General features: G+C 44.7%; 1 protein-coding gene across 2 annotated transcripts in view; it reads right to left on the reverse strand.

Annotated features, from left to right (window-relative positions):
• Positions 1-10,504, reverse strand: part of CNNM2 (cyclin and CBS domain divalent metal cation transport mediator 2) — a 151,150-nt gene extending 140,646 nt beyond the window's left edge. For both annotated transcript variants that reach the window (XM_073555749.1, XM_073555748.1), the window contains exon 1: positions 8,824-10,504. In XM_073555749.1, coding sequence (XP_073411850.1) covers positions 8,824-10,294 — 1,471 coding nt within the window. In that variant the 5' untranslated portion in view covers positions 10,295-10,504. The remainder of the gene's footprint in view (positions 1-8,823) is intronic.
• Positions 10,505-18,593: the final 8,089 nt, after the last annotated feature.

The raw sequence follows: 18,593 nt of genomic DNA on the forward strand, positions 1-18,593 counted from the left end.
AATCAGCAGCTCTAGGTGTTGGCGGCTGGAACTGCTCGATCGCGGAACTGCTAAGTCTTCTAATAGTGGCCATGGCTGGGTCCTGCACATCGCCTCCTACTGATCTGAATAGTACCCTGCCCCGGCCACTACCAGAATATGAAGCAGCTGTGCAATAGAGTAGTTCCGTCCGGCAGCCACCGAGAACAGCTGATCGTAAGGGGTACCAGGTTTTGGATCATACATTGATGACCTATCCTGATAGTCCACTACTTTCATTGATGACCTAACTCTCAAAGCTCTCCCCTCTCATAAATTGCAATCTTTAAATGTACCAGCTAGAGCGCATGCTCGCTAATGATCCATTAGTTTTTCATGGGACTGACTTTCTTCATGCCAGGTCCAGAGATAATGAAATAAGCAGTAGCGAGCATGCAAAACCAAAAGCTCCATTCAAGCATGACCAGTTTCTTGTAAATCGGTAAGGGTCCCAAGCTTGATGAACCTCAGAAATCAGAAAGTGGTCACCTATCCCATAGATAAGTAATAAAGAGAGAATTTCCTACAATTACAACTTAACTATACAATGCATATCAGTTACTGTACTGGAAGAAGGGTTTTAAAAAGGACTTGTCCTAAATGTGAGGCTTGTGATTTGTTAGCCCGGCAGAGCGGTCTAAAAGGTGCATTTACAAAAGGGCAATTAAGAGAACACGTTTCTCGAGCAGTGTAAAAAGGCTGACTAACAAAATGATTCATTATTTTGTTAAAAATGATCTTTTAAGCTTACTTGGGAAAAGAAAAAAAAAGAAAAATTCAATATACTCAGAAGCATATGCTTCCAAATGCAAATGTCACACCTGGAATCTGCTCCACCCCTTTTACCTGCTTGAAAATGGATCAATGAAGAAATAGCCCATGCAGCCCATTAAAGAGCTCAAGATAGTAGTCCAATATCTTCTGTCTCCTTTAAAAAAGAGCTGCAATTTCTGAACCCTTTCTCCAATTAGGATGTGAATACCCTCAAATTTAGGCCACATTAACACCTTCAGTATTTTACATCAGTATTTTTAAGCCAAAATCAGGAGTGGAACAATCATAGGAAAAAGTATAATGGAAACACATCACTACTTCTACATTTAGCACCCGCTCTTGGTTTTGGCTGTATAAATGCCCTCTCTTCTTCTCCTTGAGGTCTTTTCCCCAATGGGTTAACTTTGTATTGAGAAATCATAACAGATCCTATTTAAAGGGACACTGTCACTTTGTAGTGATGCAATCTGATCTGTGGATGGCACAATAGAAGAGAGAAGGGAAGAGGAGCAGAATAATATAAAGGCATGTTGGAAAAGATGAAAAAAATAAAAGGTATATTTAATAACTATCTCATACATTGAAATCTCTGGTGTTTACATGTATACGAATCCAGCGGGTGGTCCAAATCAGTGATTGACAACCATGACTGCATCAAAAGTCCCCCAGGGAAGTCCATCAATCACAGTATAGGCCCGCCCACTGGACTCCTATTGCATAAAAACACCAGGAATTTCATTGAATAAAATCCAAATTTTACTAAAACTGTTCCCATAAAATTGTCCATCAGACTGATCGGCTCGTCCAACTCTAGAACTTCCTGCCTGCAGATCAAATTCCATTTTCAACATGACATGTTCCCTTTCATTACTAAGATGAGGCAGGACACATCTGTAATGCTACCGGTACAATTCTGAGATATCATGAGGAGTGTTGAAAGATAACTAGCATTGATAGGAAGAAAAGAAGAAAAAAAAAAAAGTCAAAAAAGTTGGTGGCTAAACACAATTCAAGTTAGTTTCATGCAGAAGCAAAATATGGCTAATCATACCATGGACACTGGAGGATAAGAGAATTCCAAGGGCTGAACATCACTTAAACTTCAGGAAAGAAGATGCTAAAGGAGAAGTCTGGTCTTCAAACTTCTAGGAGGTATTCCAACTTCTAAAGACGAGCTGCTAACAGGCCTGAGAGCAGAAGAAGGTCTTCGGAGGCCCATAGGGCAGGACAACAGTAAGGCTTATAGAGGGTCATCTGCACACACCCGACTTGCTTTCTAGGTCTGCCAGAAAAGCCGACCTCTCCCCTTTCCACTGAAGACAAGCTAGTCTTTGTTGCCCGTCTTACTGCCAGCAGACATGCTCCATCTAAGCTTCACTGATCAGATCGGGCGTTCTTCGGGGTTCTAGTTGTACATAAACCTTTACGCTCTGCAAATTTAGGGAAGAGTAATACAAGGAAAGTATTGGCATCCCAAAAAAAACAAAAAACAACCTATCCCAACAACCCAGAGTCTGCAACCGGAACAAGATCAGGCAGAAGAACCTGATCATCATGTCATGCCTGTCAGTCGGCTAGGAGCAACGAGACATTTAACTAGGGAGAAGTTACGATGACTTATTAGCCTGTTGGCATCCTAGTCGGGATAATGCCAACACCAACTACTGTTACCCATAATGGGCATACAGTGGCACATGCCTGGAGATAGGCAGTCTGATTCCTTCTTAAAATTACTGTTAAAAAAAAAACCCGCACAGGACGAGCACTTTGACGTGGTCTTCCAAACTGCTGATGTTGGATGTAAGCAATTGATATTCCCAGCTCGTAAAAATTTATTGCGTCCTTGTGTCTTCATTTGTCAAGCACCAGACAGAAGATTAAATTGGCAGCAAAAGTGTGCACATTGCTTAACGTATGCATCTCACTGCTACACCGATCCGGGTTCTGCCGATCCGGTGGATTTTGATAATAAGATGCTGCCTGGACAAAGTTTTACTACGTTGTTTATTTTAAAAAGGGACATTTGACATGATTGAAAAAAAAAATAAAAAAAAATTGGCATTGTAAATAACCACGGTAACAAGTTTATGCTGGCGGTCATCTCCTAGGTTGGGTTCAGACGCCTAGATTTCACAGTCCATGTATCAACCGCAGTGCCCGGACTGACTGCAGGTCTTTTGTCCTTATGCCACTGACTGCAGGTCTTTTGTCCTTATGCCTAGGAGGCTGCAAAATCGGGTCAGGCCTGTATATGGACAGCTAATTATGGCCGTCCGAACCCAGCCTTTTCAGAAATGACACATCAGGCAGTAAGCTTTGACTGGCCATATTTGGGCTTGTTAACACATAGCATTTTTCTGGGCGGAAAAAAAACAAAGCAACAGCAAGGTTAAAATGAATGAGAAGTCTAAAATCTCATTCACATGGTGTGGTTTTTATTTTTTCTGGCGCTTTTTGATTTGTGGTGTAGTTTAACCCCTTAATGTCCAATGACATACACAGTCCGTCATCAGACATCTCCCCTGCTTTGATGAGGGCTCCGGCGCGGAGTCCGCATCAAAGCCGGGACATGTCAGCTGTTATGAACAGTTGACATGTGCCTGCAATAGGCGCGAGTGAAATCGTCATCCGCCCGCGCCTATTAACTAGTTAAATCCCGCTGTCAAAGCTGACAGCGGGCATTTAAATAGCATTTCCGGCCGCCGGGCCAGAAATGACCTCATCACCGACCCCCGTCACGTGATCGGGGGTCGGCGTCATGTTGCCTGGACAACCAGAGGTCTCTATGAGACCTCTATGGTTGTTCCAAGCATATGGCTTTCAGTGCCACCCGGTGGTCGGCGCTGAAAGCACAGCAGTTAGGGTATGTGCACACGCTGCGGATTCCGCTGCGGACCCGCAGCAGTTTTAGCTGCGGTGTACAGTACCATTCAAATGAATGGTAAAAAAAAAAAACGCTGTGTAGACGTTGCGGAAAAATCCGCGCGGATTTGCTGCGGTTTTGAAACCGCAGAAAGAATTGACATGTCAATTCTTTCTGCGGAATCCGCAGTGGGTTCCTATCTCCACCATTGTGGAGATGGTGAATCCGCAGGCAAAACCGCAGGTCTTTTGACCTGCGGTTTATCTGCGGTTTTTGCAAAATCTGTGCGGATTAATCCGAAGCGGATTCCGCAGCGTCTGCACACACCCTAAATCTGCTACATATGGGCGATCTGCTCATCGCCCATATGTAGCAGAGCCGATCGGGTTGCGCATGCTTCTAGACTCCTATGGAGGCTATTGAAGCATGCCAAAAGTTAAAAAAAAAAAAAGTTTAAAAATAAAAAATTAAAAAAACCTAAAAAGTTCAAATCACCCCCCTTTCGTAAAAAAAAAAAAAAATCCCACATACACATTTTAGGTATCGCCGCGTTCAGAACCACCCTATCAATAAAAAAAGCATTAACCCGATCGCTAAACGGCGTAGCAAGAAAAAAATACAAAACGCCAGAATTATGTTTTTTTGGTTGCCAAGACATTGCATTAAAATGCAATAACGGGCGATCAAAAGAACGTATCTGCACAAAAGTGGTATCATTAAAAACATCAGCCCGGCACGGAAAAAATAAGCCCTCACCCGACCCCAGATCATGAAAAATGGAGACGCTACGGGTCTCGGAAAATTGTGCAAATTTTTTTTTTTTTTAGCAAACTTTGGAATTTTTTTTCACCACTTAGATAAAAGAGGACATAGACATGTTTGGTGTCTATGAACTCGTAATGACCTGGAGAATCATAATGGCAGGTCAGATTTAGCATCTAGTGAACTTAGCAAAAAAGCCAAGTAAAAAACATGTGTGGGATTGCACTTTTTTTTTTGCAATTTCACCGCACTTGGAATTTTTTTCCCGTTTTCGAGTACACGACATGGTAAAACCAATGGTGTCATTTAAAAGTACAACTCGTCCCGCAAAAAATAAGCCCTCACATGGGCATATAGATGGAAAAATAAAAAAGTTATGGCTCTGGAAAGAAGGGGAGGGAAAAATGAAAATGCAAAACCAAAAATACCCCTGGTCGTTAAGGGGTTAAAAAATAAAGAAAATCATGTCAACTCTTTCAGAATTTTTACGGCAAACTTTCCCCGTTGAGATCAAAATGGTTTAGCAAAAAAAAACGCAAAACATGAACTAAAATGAGCACAAATTCTGCTGCAGTTTTCTGCCCATAGCCTGCGTTTTTTCATGGAGAAAAAGCAAAAATAAAAAAAAGCGAAATACTCAGGGGTGCAGAGGGAATAAATTAAGAGCAAAAGCTTTCCACTGGTCTTGGTGACAGGTTTTCTTTAAAAGGCTACTCAACAGTCCGGTACAGCATGTGCCATGTTTCCAGAGGTCGGAGATCTCCGACACAGTCATATTGTTCGATCACTGTAAAAACGGCTCCAATAAACGTCATAGATCTCCATAATCCGGAGTGACGTAACCTAATTTAATCAAAAATACAAGGATCGGAAATGTAGACGTGTGACATTGAACCAAATTGTGATTCAGCCACCTAACTTTCCCAGAGACAAAGTTTTCATAAAAAATAATGGAAGACTCCAGAGGACTGATCTATAAAGCAAAATTCATGACCGTAAATTGGAAATGGTCTTTGATTTTTAACTACAAACCTTTTGTGAAGAGTACGAAGTTCTGAAATTTCATCCGCCCTCCAATTACCGGCCTATTATAAGTGGCGTTTCATCTGTGCAGACGGCGCTGTGTGAGGACGGCTTGTCTGTGGTTCACAGACCATAGAAATGTCAGCGCCACGTTAGCCGCTCTCCCCACTATCAGCGGCCCACTGAGGATCACGTTACCCACGTCATGCCCACTCTACGATGCCCTCACCCTTTAGATTTACTGCACCTCAGCACATATAGACGTGGCCACGATCAGATGTAAAGTCACTGGACCTGGACTCATGCACAGTAGTTTGCTACAGTTTTATCATTATAAAAAAGGCAACAAAATAAACACAAAAAGCTTACAAAATAACTATAATTTTTGCAGTAGACATAAATGCTGTCAATTGCTCCTCATCAGCAACTGCAGCTCAGGGAGAAGACCGTCGTATCGGAAACCTTGAGGCTCGTGCCGTATTTTCAGAGTGCGACTTGACAAAACATCGGAGCAAACTCGGACCAATGTTGTTCTATGGGGCTGTGCACATTTCTGATTTTTTTCCCTCTCGATCTGAGCCGGTCCAGGGAGGGGAATAAATAAAATTATGGCAAGTCCAAGTTTGATCTGACATTTGGATTACTCAACTATGCAAGTGCGAGGGAAACATTGGACTGCACTCAAATGACATCCGAGAGCAGCCCATTTTCCGCCGCCTCACAGAATGAAGTTTTTTTTTAAACCGTCTTCTCATCCATGAAGAATCTGATCAAACTGAGTGTGATTTGCATAATCGGCCCGATTCTCTAGGATGAGAGAATATACGCTCATGTGACCCTAGCCTTAAAAGTGATGATTTGCGATAAGAAAAAAAAAAAAAAAAACAACAACACACCCTCTCATCCCCCAATGACCTCTAATTTATCTTGCATTGGTTTCTAATAGTGATAATTCCAAAACATTAATATTAGTGATCCACATAACAACCAAGTATAAATGACAGCTTATGTTTAAGAGTGGGGAAGGGACTGCTGGTACCCCCATAGCTCATGAAAACAGGGTTCACAAAATCCACTGGGTGAATGTGAAGGAGCACGTGCGGCCACGGTTACATTCATTTCTTGGTCGCACAGGCTCAGTATATATTCACATAGGAGACCGATTAGTGGAGGTTTCACCAGCATTTATAGCGTATGCGATGGACTGGTGATTACTAGGAGTTGACCAGAACAAGTTGCAGGACCCCGCTCCACTGATGGCACCCTGAGCACCTTTTCTGATTAGTTGGTCACCAGCAACGAATTGGCCATGTGGGCGCCTATCAAAAAAAAGTCACCCAGAATGCTAAGAGATAGTAGACATATCACAGTGATCTGGTCCAGCTGCATGGACCACCGACATGGTCCCTGGACCGGGGCCCTCCGAATATCTCTGCTCCACGCGAGCGTCTACTGTTTAAGGGGCAACCCCGTTTTAAAGTTTAGTTTCAGCGTTTGTGCCATAACTTGCAAGAAACATAAGATGCGCAGAGAATAAGGAATGAAAAATAAGAAAGGGTTAAACATTCTCATTTATGAGAAAATAAAGCATCAAAGCTAAAGGAAGCCATACTGCTGTTATAAATCGGTCCCATCAATGGTGAGAACAAGTGATGCAATGCCAAATATGCCAGATCTCCCCCTCTACCAGCTCAGCTTTACCTTCACATGTGAAGACTACCAGCAGCTCATAAAACGCACTTTTTTTCCTGCAGATTTTACTTTAGTGTCCCTTTAAGAATGTCTACCGACAATACAGAAGGTGACGGAGGTCAAAAAGCAGAAATCAATCAAGTGACTGACTGCGGTTTTGCAACTTGATACATTAAAACCTTTCCAAGATACTACAATGTGAAACACCAAAAACTTCCCGGATTATTACGAAAAGACACTTTTTATACTAAGCTCTTCACAACCTCAATGAAGGAAGGGGGGGGTCGGCGGTGTATACGGAGCTACCTACAGATCAGCTGTAGACAAAGCCTATGTGAAGTGATGCTGGGGAAGGATCCTGAGGACAGAGCCGTGCTGGACAGCGCTGAACAGAGGTTCTGCAGAAGCCAACTTTGCCGACAAGTCAACGACAGTCTGTTCGCTTCCTGATAGAAAGTTTCCAAACACCTCTATCTAGTGATGAGTGGACGTGCTGGGATAAGGTGTTATCCGCCTTGCTCGGGTCTGCGGCGTGCTCGAATAATATGTTTCAGTCCTCGCGTCTGTTATGCCATCCCTGCGTGCGTGGGGCCGCGAGACATGCAGCCGTGGGGATTTTTCGAGCACGCCGCAGACACTCGGTTAGCACCCGAGCATGGCCGGATAAGACCTTATCCCAGCACATTGCTCATCACTATTACTAACCCCAAATAGCAACAGTTTCAAGTCTAAAGATGGAGTAGACCGAAGTACCTATACTGAGCCCAACTAGTTAATAGGCGTCTGATGAAAGCAGGATATCAGCAATCAATAGGATAAGTAATGACATGATTGATGATGGTCCACTGTTGAGCACCGAATAGCAGAAGGGTAACGGTCCTATTATTCTGGAAACCACAGATAGCACTCTTATGAGAAAATTGGTCGTGTGCATGAGCCCTTAATATAAAAGAGTAGCAGTGCACTTGCGCGGCCGCTGCTCCATTCATTCCCTATAGGAGGGCCATTTGCTTGGCTTTTTCCGACAGCCTCGCAAGGAATGAATGGAGAGGTGTTCGGGCGTCCGACAAGCAACGCCGTTTTGTATTAGAGACAAAAAGTTCCCAGTTAGGGATAATTTGCCAATTTACCAGGTCCCACACGTCAGACACTCAACCACCAGCAAGTTATCACCTACCCTAGGATAGGACAAAACTTATTTTCACCAGACAAGCACTTTTATTTAGGGATAGATGACTTAATTACCCATATAATCGGATCTATAAAACTTCTTAGCCCTTCCACTGACAGCTCATTGCCAGAACAGTCACGGGGGCTTCTAATTTCAGTCTAAAATTACTTTGTGTGTCATTTGAGTTGATCATTATAAGACCATAGACGTTATGGAGAACATTACATGGGGTCATCATAGGTCAGAAGATCAATGGTTGACATCTATGGTCACCTGGCTCCAGGTTACACACAGTACCTGGATAGGAATGATTACTCGGACCCCTGCTGGGAGGGGGGGGTCTTTACGCCCTAATTAATCTGTAGAGTCCTGCTGATTATATTTCTACCTTAAAACTAATGGGAAAGCTGATTGATCGGACAAAAGGGGAGAATTTTAGATTGCAAAATACGAGACAAGTGTCCTCTCTAATCTTCTCCCTCCCACCGCCCTACGGGCCACAAATGGCAAAAGTGCCCACCTTTTTTGAATTCTTCCAGCATGGCATCTAGCTTGGTGTCATTGAAGACAAAGTGTAGAGGGTGATTGTAGAACTTGGTGATAGTCTTTAAAGGCGTGCAGTCATCAGGGTCCACGAAGGCCAAGTCTTTTACAAAGAGGAGGTCCACAATGTTAGATCTTTCCCCTTCATAGACCGGGATGCGGGTATATCCGCTTTCCATGATCTCAGACATGGTGTTGAAGTCTAGGATGGCATCTCCGGCCATCATAAAGCAATCTCTTAAAGGGGTCATGACGTCTTCCACCGTTTTGGTCCTGAGCTCCAAAGCCCCCTGGATAATATTGAGCTCTTCTTTGACCAGATCATTATATGGGTCGGTCACCCTTAACATCTCCAGCAACTTCTCCCTGTTATAGACCGTGCCTATTTCCTGCCCTAGGACGCAGTCCAACAACTTACTGACCGGGTAAGAAGCCGGAAAAGTCATCATCATGAAAAACTTGGTCAAGAAGATGGTGTTAGCTCCTACAGCCAAGCCATGCCTAGAACAGATGGCCTGGGGCACGATTTCACCAAAGATGACTATGCCGATGGTGGAGATTACTACGGCCACCAAACCAGATCCGGCAATGTCGTCCAGCAGGATGGTGAGGGTGGTGTTGACCAAGACGTTGCCCAACAGTAAGGAGCATAGCAAGTAGTTGCCCTGACGACGCACCGGCTCGATCCTCTTGGCGTAATTCTTCTCTTTGTCGGTGCCACAGTTCTGGACGATCCTTAGCTCCATGGGGTCCAGGGCCATGAGCCCCAAATTGAGGCCGCTGAACATACCAGACAGGCACAAGAGGAGGGCGATGAAGATGACCTGAAGCCAGAAGGGCAGCAGAAACTTCTTCTCCTCTACCACGATGACCCTGGTGTCGTCCCCAGCATGGTAGACCCAGGTGGTCTCAGTCCAGGGCTGGTGGGCACCGGGGCCGGGAGGGGGGCTGGACACGGAGGTGCACAGGTAATAAGCCTTGCTCTTCTCGGTCTTCCTCAGGGGTTTGATCTCGATCTCCACGATGCCGGAGCTGCTGCGGCTCAGCTCGACGTGCGGCTGGATCAGGATGTCGGAGGTGCGGATCCCGCAGGGGTAGAAGCCCTCCTGGCCGCCGCCGGGCTCCGGCCCCCCTCCGGTCAGCCAGGGCGGCAGGTGCTCGGTGAAGGCGATCTTGGACCACGTCTCGTTGTTGATGTTCTGCCCGTACACCCGCAGCTTCACCCGGGTCCTCTCGCTCACCCGCAGCGCCCCGCCGTCCATGAACGACACGTCGTCGGTATCCTCCAGCCGCAGCCCGATGATAACAGTCTCCGCGGCGGCGTCCTCCTCTCCGGCAGCCAGGCAACCGCTCAGCGCCAGCAACATCATCACCAGCAGACATAGGACCCGGCCGTGACTGCGCGCCGCCATGTTGACAGTGGGCAGTGTGATGGAGCCGCCCGCCATCTTTGGTCCGGGAGGTAGGAGGAGGGGGGGAGAAAGAGCGGGGAAGAGGGGCTTACATCCAGCCTGCTAATGCCTTCATTCCCGGACCGGCGGCAAAGCACCCCCTGCCTAGTCTGACACCCGTCCCGGGTTCTGACAGGACGCAGCGAGCGCGTCCCGAGGTGAACTAGTCTATTTTGAGCGGCATATTAGGAGACCAATCAGGGGGCGAGTTTACGTGTGAGAGGCGGAGATTATTGACAGGTAAGGGGGCGGGGAGCTGGTGCGGGATTCCATTGGACGGTGAGGGCGTGGTTATAATGTGGAGGCGTGACCAGCGTGCAGTAGTGTGACAGTTACTCCGCGGATGAGTGCAGTGAGGCTCCGCGCTGCTGTGCTGCTCTGATCACGGACCGGCACCCACGGCCGCTGTGTTCTTTCTCTTTCCTTTCTTTCTTCACAAATCCATTATCAATCACTGATCACAAGACAGCTTTGTGGTTACAGGGTCCACTACGATATCGATGGCACTGAGATGAGTTATCGATATTAGGTTGGAGCAGTACAGCTCTTGCTCTACTGAGCGCCAGGAAGGTGAGTGCAAACGTTGCGGATTCTGCTGCGGAATTTTCAGTGCGGATTTGTCTAAATCCGCAGGTAAGGCTGTGTGCACACGCTGCGGATTAGGTGCGGATTCATCCGCGCGGAATTTGTAAAATCCGCAGGTGAAACCGCAGGTCAAAAGACCTGCGGTTTTACCTGCGGATTGCTCTGCGGTTTGGCCCTGCGGTTTTTCATCTCCTCAATGGAGGAGATGGCAAACCGCAGGGGAATCCGCAGAAAGAATTGACATGTCAATTCTTTCTGCGGATTGAAAACCGCAGATAATCCGCGCGGAAAATTCCGCACCGTCTGCACTGCGGTTTTTGATTCCCATAGGGAATCATTGTACTGTACACCGCAGCAAAAACTGCTGCGGGTCCGCAGCGGCCAAAACCGCTGCGGAACCGCAGCAAAATCCGCAGCGTGTGCACACAGCCTAAATGTGCAGGTCAAAAGAACTGTGGTTTAGCTGCGGATTTTTTGCGGTTTATCTGCGGTTTTCCCCTGCGGTTTGACATCTGTTATGGAGCAGGTGCCAAACCGCTGCAGACTCCGAATAAAGAAGTGACATGGATTTAAAACCGCAGCAAATCCGCATGGAAAATTCCGCACTGTGTGCACTGCAGTTTTTGATTTACATAGGTTATAATGGTACTGTACACCGCAGGGCCAAAACCGCTTCGGATCCGCAGCAGAATCAGCAACGTGTGCACACACCCTAAGGCTAAGTGCACACGTACCGGAACTCTCGCGGAAATTACCGCGAGAATTCCGGAATTCCAGTCCGCGGGAAAATCGCATTTTAAATTCCCGTGATTTTCCCGCGGAAAAACTAGCATTTTGCAAGCGTATTTAGCTTGCAAAATGCTAGCGTTATCCAAGCAATCTGTAGCATCGCTTGGAGAACTGATTGACAGGTTGGTCACACTCGTCAAACATAGTGTTTGACGAGTGTGACCAACTTTTTACTATTGAGGCTGCCTATGCAGCATCAGTAGTAAAAGATAGAATGTTAAAAAAATAAAAAATAGTGTTATTCTTACCTTCCAACGTCCCGCGCATCCGTTCCCAGTAATCCTTTGCGAAAATGCCCACGATGATGTCCGTTCTCGCAGGATTGCGATGTCTCGCGGTAATTCGCGATGACGTAGCGCGAATGACAGCGAGACTTCGCGATCCCGCAAGAACGGACGCCATCGTGGGCATTTTCGCAAAGGACTACTGGGAACGAGAGCGTAGAGAGAGGCGGGAAGGCTGCGCGGGACGTCGGAAGATGAGAATAACAATATTTTTTATTTTTAAATTCTATTTTTTACAGGGATATGGTACCCAGAGCCCGGAGGACAGTCTCCTCTCCTCCGGACCGTGGGTACCATCCGCAACTGTTCTGCTTACTTTTCGCATGGTGGGCACAGCCACATGCGGGAAGTAAGCGGAACAATGCATTCCTATGGGTGCGGGATCGCCGCGATTCCGCAAATTAATGAGCATGCTGCGGTTTTTACCGCGAAGCGATTCCGCCGCGGCAAAAACCGCAGCATTAGCACAGCATTGCGGAATCCCATAGGAATGCATGGGATGCTTATTTTTCGCATTTTCACGGCAAAATCGCGCGGTTAAAACCGCCGCGGAAACGCGAAAAAAACGCCACGTGTGAACTCAGTCTCAGTCATCACTATCTGGTGACCGGACAACCCCTTTAAGGCTCCGTTCATATTTCCATTGGGTTGTTCTGTTTAGAGTAGGGGTGCGCAACCTTTTCTGGTTATTGGGTCACGTTATCAGATTGAACCAATCAAAAGAGCCGTTATAAAACTTAAAGGGGGTTTTTCGGTTTTGGAAAACCTCCATCCTAGGCTGCAGTTTGTTTTCAAAACTGAGCTTTTCTCACCCTCCCCAGTTTCAGCGCTGAGACAACATGTCAACGCCACTGCTGCCAATCGGTGAGGTCAGAGCTGCTGTGCACACTTATTGTAGCGCTGTCACATGACGTCCGTATAGCAGAGACTCGTCGCTGGACCAGAGAAGGGGGACTAAAAGCACAGTTTGTCTTTTAGAAAACCAAACTGCAGATAGGGGGATAGAGGTTTTCTGAAACTGGAAAATCACTTTAAATTAATATTGCCATCTGAAGCATATCGAATGTACAGTATATGTGTGTCTGGTAACGAGCCTGCTACATTCCCAACCAGCGTCAGACTGGAGAACATTGGGCCTCCCAGAGGATTTGATTCTGAGGGTCCATGTTTCTCCCCAACTCAAGAGCCCCATAGCAGCTGCAAGGTTTGCACTATGAACTCTCCTGAAGGAGAAGGCAGGGCCCACCGGAGGATTCTCCAGTTCTCTGGTGGGCCAGTCCAACCCTGGTTCCATCTATCAGGATAATGGGGTCCCCATTATTTTCCTTCAGCATTCGAGAAAGACAAAGACTGTGCATCCTGCTCCCTCCATTGTCTTTTACATGAGTTATTAAACAGATGAGTGATTCACTGTTCCCACAAAATTACAGTGAAGATGGTCACACACAGGCAGGGTCGACTCATCTGCCCCCCTCAAGTACCACACAGGGGATAGGAGACCCCCCAGTCTGCTAATAAGTGGGGTTCCAGAGATGGTATCACCATTAGTACGTACTCATCCTCACTATGTGCCTGTCCTCTTATTGCTGACATGGAAAATCCACGTCTATGACCAATTAGCTGGGACTGCAAAGAATGGTATCACACAGGGGCAACCTGTGCAGGAACACAGGAGCGCAAAAGGTAAAGGGGGCAACTTCTACCCCCAAAGCAAATGGAATTGTGCATTATGAGGAGCATTTGGACTGCACAGGGCACATTTACTGTTCTAACACAGGCTCCATCTTCTGTCTGTGTCCTCCATTGATATTGCAGTTTTTGCTCCCATGCTTTATAGGAAAAGACAGAATTCTTATGCAAAACTGATCCGTTGCATTACTGATGCAAACAGACGCAAAGAGACCCCATTGATTATGCTTCTGTCCATCTAGATTCAATTTTGTGTCAGTTTTTAGAACAGAAGATAAAGTTCTACATGCACTAAATAATGCAGCGGATCAGTTTGCTTATGAATTCGTGTGTATTTTCCTTTAAGCAGGACAGGCAAATGGAAATGTGAATCAAGCCCTTGAGAGCGTTCATCACTATCATCTTTTGTTTGTAAAATACGAGTCAAAATGGAAAAATGATCCAAAACTGAAGAATTTTCTTTGTAGTAAAATTATTATCATAGGTGATGATATTGCTGGTCTTACAGACTGCTGCCAGCAGAGAGCCCCAGATCTCTGCCGCATACTGGAAGATGGTTCATTTTTCCTGTGGGAGCAAGAAAAGTTAAGTAGTGGATGATCTGGATGCCATGCACTGCGTATCAACAAGTGTCCAGGGAGTCATAAACTTGGTTTAGCTTTAGCAGATATTGGTCTGGTTTACCAGACTTGACCCTCTCTGGGCACTGTTTGATAATGCAATATGTGTTCACAATCGGACGGAACATGGACTACGCCTGTGTCATCCGATTTTTACGCACACATCTTAAAGGAAAGCCAACATTTCATCAGCCACATACAGTAAATTCACAGCCTGAACTGGCAGAATAGAATAGATAGAAATATGTCAGTGAGAGACATATCAATAGTGCTTTGCGTGTGTATCTGTACCTGTATTTAGCTAATAATTAAGTAAACAAATAAAAAAAATGCTGTGTGGTCCCCCCTCTACTTTTAACCCCTTCACCCCCAAGGGTGGTTTGCACGTTCATGACCGGGCCAATTTTTACAATTCTGACCACTGTACCTTTATGAGGTCATAACTCTGGAACGCTTCCATGGATCCCGGTGATTCTGACACTGTTTTCTCGTGACATATTGTACTTCATGTTAGTGTTAAAAATTAATTCAAATAACTTGCGTTTATTTGTGAGAAAAATGGAAATTTGGCGAAAATTTTGAAAATTTCGCTATTTTCCAACTTTGAATTTTTATGCCCTTTAAATCACAGAGATACGGCACACAAAAAACTTGATAACTAACATTTCCCACATGATTACTTTACATCAGCACAATTTGGGAACCAAAATTTTTTTTTGTTAGGAAGTTATAAGGGTTAAAAGTTGACCAGTGATTTCTCATTTTTACAGCACCATTTTATTTTTAGGACCACATCACATTTGAAGCCACTTTGAGGGGTCTATATGATAGAAAATACCCAAAAGTGACACCATTCTAAAAACTGCACCCCTTAAGGTGCTCAAAACTACATTCAAGAAGTTTATTAACCCTTTAGGTGCATCACAGGAATTTTTTTGAATATTTACAAAAAAAATGAATATCTAACTTTTTTTCACAAAAAAAATACTTCAGGTTCAATTTTTTTTATTTTACCAAGGGTAACAGGAGAAATTGGACTGCAAAAGTTATTGTGCAATTTGTCCTGAGTACGCTGATACCTTATATGTGGGGGGGAACGACTGTTTCGGCGCATGGCAGAGCTCAGAATGGAAGGAGCGCCGTTTGACTTTTTCAATGCAAAATTGGCTGGAATTCAGATCGGACGCCATGTCCCGTTTGGAGAGTCCCTGATGTACCTAAACAGTGGAAACCCCCTACAAGTGACCCCATTTTGGAAACTAGACCCCCTAAGGAACTTATCTAGATGTGTGGTGAGAACTTTGAACCCCCAAGGGCTTCACAGAAGTTTATAACATACAGCCGTACAATTAAAAAATCATATTTTTTCCACAAAAATGATCTTTTCACCCCAATTTTTATTTTCCCAAGGGTAACAGGACCCTAAAAGTTATTGTGCAATTTGTCCTGAGTACGCTGATACCCCACATGTGGGGGTAAACCACTATTTGGGCGCATGGCAGAGCTCGGAAGGGAAGCAGCGCCATTTGACGTTTTTGGCTGGAATTGAGATCGGACATCATGTCGCGATTGGAAAACCCCTGATGTACCAAAACAGTGGAAACCCCCCACAAATGACACCATTTTGGAAACTAGACCCCCTAAGGAACTTATCTAGATGTGTGGTGAGAACTTTGAACCCCCAAGGGCTTCACAGAAGTTTATAACATACAGCCGTACAATTAAAAAATCATATTTTTTCCACAAAAATGATCTTTTCACCCTCAATTCTTATATTTCCAAGGGTAACAGGACCCTAAAAGTTATTGTGCAATTTGTCCTGAGTACGCTGATACCCCACATGTGGGGGTAAACCACTATTTGGGCGCATGGCAGAGCTCGGAAGGGAAGCAGCGCCATTTGACGTTTTTGGCTGGAATTGAGATCGGACACCATGTCGCAATTGGAAAACCCCTGATGTACCTAAACAGTGGAAACCCTCCACAAATGACACCATTTTGGAAACTAGACCCCCTAAGGAACTTATCTAGATGTGTGGTGAGCACTTTGAACCCCCCCAGTGCTTCACAGAAGTTTATAACGCCCGGGCGTGAAAATAAAAAATTCGTATTTTTTCCACAAACATGATCTTTTAGTCACCATTTTTTTATTTTCCCAAGGGTACCAGGAGAAATTAAACCCCAAAAGTTGTTGTCCAATTTGTCCTGAGTATGCTGATACCCCATATGTGGGAGAAAACTACTGTATGGGCACACGTCGGGGCTCGGAAGGGAAGTAGTGACGTTTTGGAATGCAGACTTTGATGGAATGGTCTGCGGGTGTCATGTTGCCTTTGGAGAGCCCCTAATGTACCTAAACAGTGGAAACCCCCCACAAATGACCCCATTTTGGAAACGAGACCCCCTAAGGAACTTATCTAGATGTGTGGTGAGCACTTTGAACCCCCAAGGGCTTCACAGAAGTTTGTAATGCCCGGGCATGAAAATAAAAAAATCGTATTTTTTCCACAAACATGATCAATTAGTCCCCAATTTTTTCATTTTCCCAAGGGTAACAGGAGAAATTGGACCCCAAAAGTTGTTGTCCAATTTGTCATGAGTACGCTGACACCCCATATGTGGGAGAAAACTAATGTATGGACACACGTCGGGGCTCGGAAGGGAAGCAGTGACGTTTTGGAATGCAGACTTTGATGGAATGGTCTGCGGGTGTCATGTGCGTTTGGAGAGCCCCTGATGTACCTAAACTATTGAAACTCCCCACAAGTGACCCCATTTTGGACACTAGACCCCCCACGGAACTTATCTAGATGTGTGGTGAGCACTTTGAACCCCCAAGTGCTTCACAGAAGTTTATAACGCTCGAACGTGAACATAAAAAAACATATTTTTTTCCACAAAAATGATATTTTTGCCCCCAATTTTTTATTTTCCTAATTGTAACAGGAGAAATTGGACCCCAAAAATTGTTTTGCAATTTGACCTGAGTAGGCTGATACCCTACATGTGGGGGTAAAACACTGTTTGGGCGCATGGCAGAGCTTGGAAGGGAAGGAGCACCATTTGACTTTTTCAACTCAGAATTGGCTGGAATTGAGATCAGACGCCATGTTGCATTTGGAGAGCTCCTGATGTGCCCAAACAGTGGAAACCCCCAATTCTAACTCCAACCCGAACCCCAACACACCCCTAACCCTAGCCCTAACCCTAACCCTAACCCTAATGGAAAAATGGAAATAAATACATTTTTTTTATTTTATTATTTTTCCCTAACTAAGGGGGTGATAACGGGGGGTTTGATTTACTATTTATGGTGGTTTTTATATTTGGCAGCTGTCGCACGCTAAAATACGCTTTTTATTGTAAAAATAGTTTTTGCATCACCACATATTGAGAGCTATAATTTTTCCGTATTTTGACCAACCGAGTTTATGTGAGATCTTATTTTTTGCGGGACGAGTTGACGTTTTTATTGGTACCATTTTCGGGCACGTGACATTTTTTGATCGCTTTTTATTCCGATTTTTGGGACGCAGAATGAACAAAAACCAGCGTTTCATGAATTTCTTTTGGGGGGGTGCGTTTACACCGTTCCGCGTGCGATAAAATTGATAAAGCGGTTTTATTCTTCGGGTCAGTACGGTTACAGCGATACCTCATTTAGGTCTTTTTTTATGTTTTGTCGGTTTTATGCAATGAAAACTATTTTATATAAAAAATAATTATTTTTGCATCGCTTTATTCTGCGAGCTATAACTTTTTTATTTTTTCGTTGATGATGCTGTGTGGTGGCTCTTTTTTTGCGGGACAAGATGACGTTTTCAGCGGTACCATGGATATTTATATGCATCTTTTTGATCGCGCGTTATTACACTTTTTGTTTGGCGGTATGATAATAAATCATTATTTTTTGCTTCGTTTTTTATTTTTACTTTTTAAGGGGTTCGCTAAAGGGGTTAACTAATGGGACAGTTTTATAGGGCGGGTCATTACGGACGTGGCGATACCTAATATGTGTACTTTTATTGTTTGTTTTTTTATTTCCAAAAAAAGGATTTATTTGGGGGAATATTTTTTTTTTTTTCTAATTTATTTGGTGATTTTTTAAAATTTATTTTAACACTTTTTTTATTTTTTTTTAACTTTATTAAATAGTCCCAGGTGGGACATCACTGTCTTGTGACAGATCGCTGATCTGTCACATCACAGATCACTGTGACAGATCAGCGATCTGTCACAGGCAGTGCAGAAGGCTTCCTCATGCCTGCGCTTTGCAGGCACTGAGGAAGCCAGCTTCCTGCAGGCCCCCGAAGGACCACGTCGCCATCTT

This window comes from Dendrobates tinctorius, unplaced genomic scaffold (assembly GCF_039654945.1).
Source record: "Dendrobates tinctorius isolate UK_male_01 unplaced genomic scaffold, ASM3965494v1 ptg000230l, whole genome shotgun sequence".
Lineage (NCBI taxonomy): Eukaryota > Metazoa > Chordata > Amphibia > Anura > Dendrobatidae > Dendrobates > Dendrobates tinctorius.